Consider the following 5409-nt stretch of genomic DNA (forward strand, 5'->3'; position numbering starts at 1 on the left):
TTTTCAAAATTATTTAAACTTTATTCAAATCATTCTAAATGAGTTAAAATCACTTTAAATCAAAAGGTAAAAATCACTAAGTACACAGTAGTTTAAATCCTAAATATTATTATATTATAATACTTTTTGATCAATTTAATTTTTTAAAAAATTATCAAAATTATTTTAAATCGATAAAAATCACTTTAAAATAATTATAAAAATTATTTAGTATTTACTATATGTAGAGGCTACTCAATAGTTAATACACAATTATAGATAACATTATAAATCTTAAATTTTAAAATCTTAAACATTAAATTATAAATCATGAACACTATATAATATCAAAATATTTTTTTATGAACTTACTCAAAATTATTTAAATTTTATCAAAATTATTTTAAATTTATCACAATCACTTTAAAACAATTGTAAAATCTATTAACTATAGTATTTTACTAATTGTTATATGGATAAATGTTAAATGATCAAAATTTGACTAGTTAGAATGAGTTTTTTTTTTTTTTTTTGTAATTTTTAGTATTATTATTAAGGATGTCAAGTAATATAAATATTTTTATAAGTTAATTATATTCTTGCTCACTTATTTTCATATTTAATTTTTAAAATAATATCTAATTAATTTTCATTAATAATAATTAATTTTTAATTAGATTAATTAATTTTTTAACTTGATAAATTTATTTTATGATAGATCAGATTTAATATTTATTTATTATATATTATAATAACTACTAACCAGTTAATACATATTGTTACTATAAAAAAGTACTGAAAGTAAGTAAGGGTATTACAACTAATCACACCGACTTGTTCCGTCACTGCTTACGCACTCCAGATTCCAGAAGCTTTGGAGGGTAAACTGGTAAATTACTCCTAAAAATCATCAGACAGCGGCACTTACCTCTCGATTCCTTTCCTTCGCTCTATATATTGCTCCTTCACTTCCTCCGGATTCGGAGTGATCGATCCTTCGTCGTTAGTCTTCGCGATGGCAGCAGCGGTGGCGTCTTCCCGGTAAGTCTCCAAATCTCGTAGTTTCCTTTATCCCTCGATTCGATCTTTTTGTGGCCTCCGGGTTTTGCTGATGTCGGAGTTGCATCCGCGCAGCTTTGTGAAGGAGGTGCTTCCTCCTCCCCTCAACTCGTCCTCCGAACCACCAGCTCTCTTCGATGGCACCACCAGGTAATCCCTTGGCCGGATCTTTAACTTTGGGAAACTTGTTGATTTGCTTGTCTTGCGATCGGCTTTTAGGTTGTATATTTCATACACCTGCCCATTTGCGCAACGCACCTGGATAGTTAGGAATTTCAAGGTATCTTTTTCTTTATTGATTTAAAAGATGCGAAAAATTTAAGATAAATATATATATTTTTTAGAAAGATTACTTCGTAAAATTGATTGCTTCCTCCGATCTGCGTTCTCTGGGAGCAGGGATTGCAGGAGAAGATCAAATTGGTTGGAATCGATCTGCAAAATAGGCCAGACTGGTACAAGGAGAAGGTTTATCCTGGGAATAAGGTTCGATTCACCTTGACTAGCTTTTTTGTACAGTAGTTTGTGCCTGATCATACGAGTTTGGTCTTGAGATCACGATATGCTCAATAGGTGCCCTCTTTGGAGCATGACAATGAGGTGAAAGGAGAGAGTCTGGATCTGATTAAATTTATCGATGAAACATTTGAGGGACCAAAGTTACTGCCTGATGTAAGTGATTTCTGGATGATCTGCTACCTGCAAATAAGCTTCTTCCGTATCTTATATTGGGAATTTTAGGATCCCGCAAAGAGGCAGTTTGCAGAGGAGCTGTTTTCATACAGTGATAACTTTAACATGCTCAATTTCAAGTCATTACCTTCTCCAGGAGATGTTGGTGACGAAGTCGGTGCGTTAGAATTCTTGTCAATTTCTGTATCTTATTATGTTTAATTGATGTAGTAGACGCTAATCTGCTATGATTCGTTTGCACTAGTTGCCGCCTATGACAAGATCGAAGAAGCCCTTTTGAAGTTTGATGATGGACCATTTTTCCTTGGCCAATTTAGTTTGGTGAGTACCTACCTGAACTTGTATAATTTGCATGTAATGTAACTTAATTTAGTTTCTTGTCATCTGAATGAGGACATTTGAATTCTCTAGTTATGCATCTGTGCCTTGTAGTTTCATTCGAGCTTCATGTATCTTATGTCTTACATTCCAATTCAAATCTTTAGCCCCATAATGAATCAGGACCAACTAGAAGTCATATGTCCACATCTTTTACCGAATATTTAGCCGAGGACTAAATCAAGACAAACTAGATGTATTGCACAAGAAATTTGCTCAAAACTCTCTGTTTCCTGTCCGCTTCTCTAAAACAACAAAAAATAGCCCTACCCTTTCACACTGTTTTATCGAAATCCATTTCATATTCCTATAAGGCCACTTGTTTGTGTTGTTTACATGTTCACTTAAGGAATAAGCCCCTTTGAGAATGCAATATGAGGTCTACTAAAGGGATCTTATTCCTATAATGGCCACTTGTCTGTGTTGTTTACATGTTTACATACAGATCTTATTCAATTTAAGACTATAGTTGAAACACAAGATTTGACTCAACAATCATAAACATTCTCCATTTTTTTTTTTAAAATGTCTATTATACAATGATGTTGAACGGAATGCAATATGAGTTCTACTATATTTGTGGTGGTGCTTCAACTTCAAAAATTGATCACTTGATTTTTGGGCAAAAGAAAAACTAGTTGTCATACCTTTTCTTCTACGCAGAGATGGTTTAGGCATTTAAACGAAAGAAAGCTATAAGGCAATGGCTTCTTTTTTTTTTAAGTATTTGCTGGTCTAAAATCTAAACTTATTATTTTCTAGGTTGACATTGCCTATGCCCCATTTATCGAAAGATTCCAGTACTCCTTAGCAGAGTTGAAGAATTACGACGTTACCAAAGGCAGGCCAAAATTGGCATTATGGATTGAGGTTATTCCTTGCACCTAGTGAAAATTACATTGATTTGGAATAGAACGAGATCGATGACTACACATATATTAACTTCCTACTTATGTTTGTTCTGATAAAAATTACACTGAATAGGAATTGAACAAGATCGATGCCTACACATGTACTCGACAAGATCCTAAAGAGCTACTGGCTGGAACTAAGAAGCGATTAGGGGTACGATACATGGTTTATGGTTTCAATTTAAATTTCCAAGTTTCAGTTAACTGTTCAAAAGCCTGACGATTGCTCCTACTGATTAGTTTTCTTCATTTCCTTCAGATTGCATGAAGATCTCTCCATACTAGTTTTTCAGGTTCTGGTCTCTCCTGTGATATGATCTTAAATAAAGATGTCGTGACCTTTCCTCTCCGTATAAAACATGTTCCCTTTATTTGAAATAATCTATATTTGTGTATGTATAGTATACTTAATGTTGCCGTTCATGTTGTTTGCTATTGTTATGGGGTATGCCCCTCGTCATCTATTCTTATTCTGGTCGGTACCATAATAAAATACAAGTAAATAAATTATGGAGAATATTGTATCCTAGCACAATGCTACTTTATATGAGGAAAGTTAGAGGTATTTTACATCCATTGAAATAGACTTTAAATTTATTGGAGTAAATATTGTACTACGCTAACCTATGGAAACTAAGATAAATTATCATTAGGACAATAAATTGTGGACTAGGAATTGGAAGTTCTAAATCATGTTAAATTTAGGGATATCACCTTTTATTTCAATGATAATTTACCAATTTTCTTCAATATCGTCTCAATAATAATATCGTCTCAATAATGGCTTTAAGTGAAAAAATGTTTGGGACCATAATAATTTTTTAAAATTAAATATTAATTTTTTAAACATAGCTTTTTATTTAAAATATTATTAAAGATATTTAATTGTATTATTAAAATTTATAAGAATAGTTTGGTGTATTTTAAAAGGTTATTTTCTAAATCAAAAGACGTGTCATATCGGTAAAATTTTGAAAAAAACAATAACAAAATTTTCAATTATATTTTGTTAAAAAATAATATATTTATCTAATAAATATTTTTAATTAACTAAATAAAGTTAAATTTGATAAAAAAAATATTAATTAAATTTGATAATCAATGATAAATTATTATAATACAATTAATATATATTTTAATTTTTGAATTTTTATTAATCAATTTTAATTTATCTAATTAAAAGTGTTTAATTGATAGATAGTAATGGTGAATCAAAAAGAGAGAGTATATAACTCATGGATCGGAGAAGCATGAACGATAGTAACAATATACGCATCATGACGAAGGAGAAGAATAAAGGGTCCTGGTTTATGCCATGTGTCCCCTGGTCTTGTTTATTTAATGCGTTCGGGGAGGTAGAGAAATCTCTATAATTTGTTCTTTATAAATAAATATAATCAAATACAATAGAGAAAATAAATGCAAAGTAAACAATAATTTATACATATTTCTTACTTTTGGTCACTTTGTAATTACTTTGAATTGTTTTATAAGGTTTGAAAATACAACAGCACTATCCTTCAAAACCTTTAAAAATCGACACTAAAATCGATTGTTCCATTAAATTTGACTATTGCACTGGGAGAATGACTCTTACCAATTTAATTTTGAGTCATTGTTTACAATTGATTGTTGTTGCATCAATCGATCTAGCTCGACTCAGAAATATTCTATTCACTGTAATAGTGATAACAATAGATTAGCATTGTTCAGCAATCGATTGATATTTTTCAATCGAGTTTCAAACAATCGTAGTGTCATCAGTACTACCAAACATTAGATTTCCCTAATGTCAAGTGTCTCATTCTTTACTCATTTACACTTTACATCTCATGTAAGTCTTTGATCCTCTATGATCATCTTCCCTTGCTAATTTTCCTGTTGGACGTCTGACTACCATTTTGCTCGACTAAAATTAAAAGGCTTTTTTTCTCCCTTTTCGACATTTAATTCACTGGATAAAGATTAATAGTGCAATACCAGAAATACACATGAAGGGGGAAAAGTCACGGTAAACAATCAACCAAGAGTTACAGCAGAGTTACTGAAAAGTTGAAAGTAGGAAAAAAAACAACCGATCGAGTTTCACACAACAGTATTCATGTTATTCATCAAACCACGAAGTAGAGAGGTGATCTTGTAGCTCGCTCCAAGCACATGGGATCAGTTTCATTTCTTGAACTTGCCATGTTTCATTTTGCCGTCGTGCTTGAACTTACCTTGGTAACCACTGTCATGAGAACCCATATGGTGCACTGCATAAGCAGCAGCAGCAGCTACTGCAGCTCCACCGGCTAACATCGCCCCCGTGTGAGATCCGTGCCCTGTCGATAAATCTAAGCGAACCTCACAATGGCAATGTATCGAAACACCTGTTTCAGATACTCTA

General features: G+C 31.9%; 1 protein-coding gene across 1 annotated transcript; it reads left to right on the forward strand.

The window, feature by feature from the left end:
* The first annotated feature begins 1090 nt into the window (after nucleotides 1-1090).
* Nucleotides 1091-3549, forward strand: LOC122052168 (protein IN2-1 homolog B-like). Its single transcript, XM_042613569.1, has 9 exons — nucleotides 1091-1188; nucleotides 1258-1318; nucleotides 1438-1524; nucleotides 1612-1710; nucleotides 1780-1888; nucleotides 1976-2052; nucleotides 2872-2979; nucleotides 3094-3174; nucleotides 3280-3549. Exons 1-9 carry the CDS (start codon nucleotides 1091-1093, stop codon nucleotides 3286-3288), a joined length of 729 nt encoding a protein of 242 aa, XP_042469503.1. The 3' UTR covers nucleotides 3289-3549.
* Nucleotides 3550-5409: the final 1860 nt, after the last annotated feature.

Source organism: Zingiber officinale, chromosome 3A (assembly GCF_018446385.1).
Source record: "Zingiber officinale cultivar Zhangliang chromosome 3A, Zo_v1.1, whole genome shotgun sequence".
NCBI lineage: Eukaryota > Viridiplantae > Streptophyta > Magnoliopsida > Zingiberales > Zingiberaceae > Zingiber > Zingiber officinale.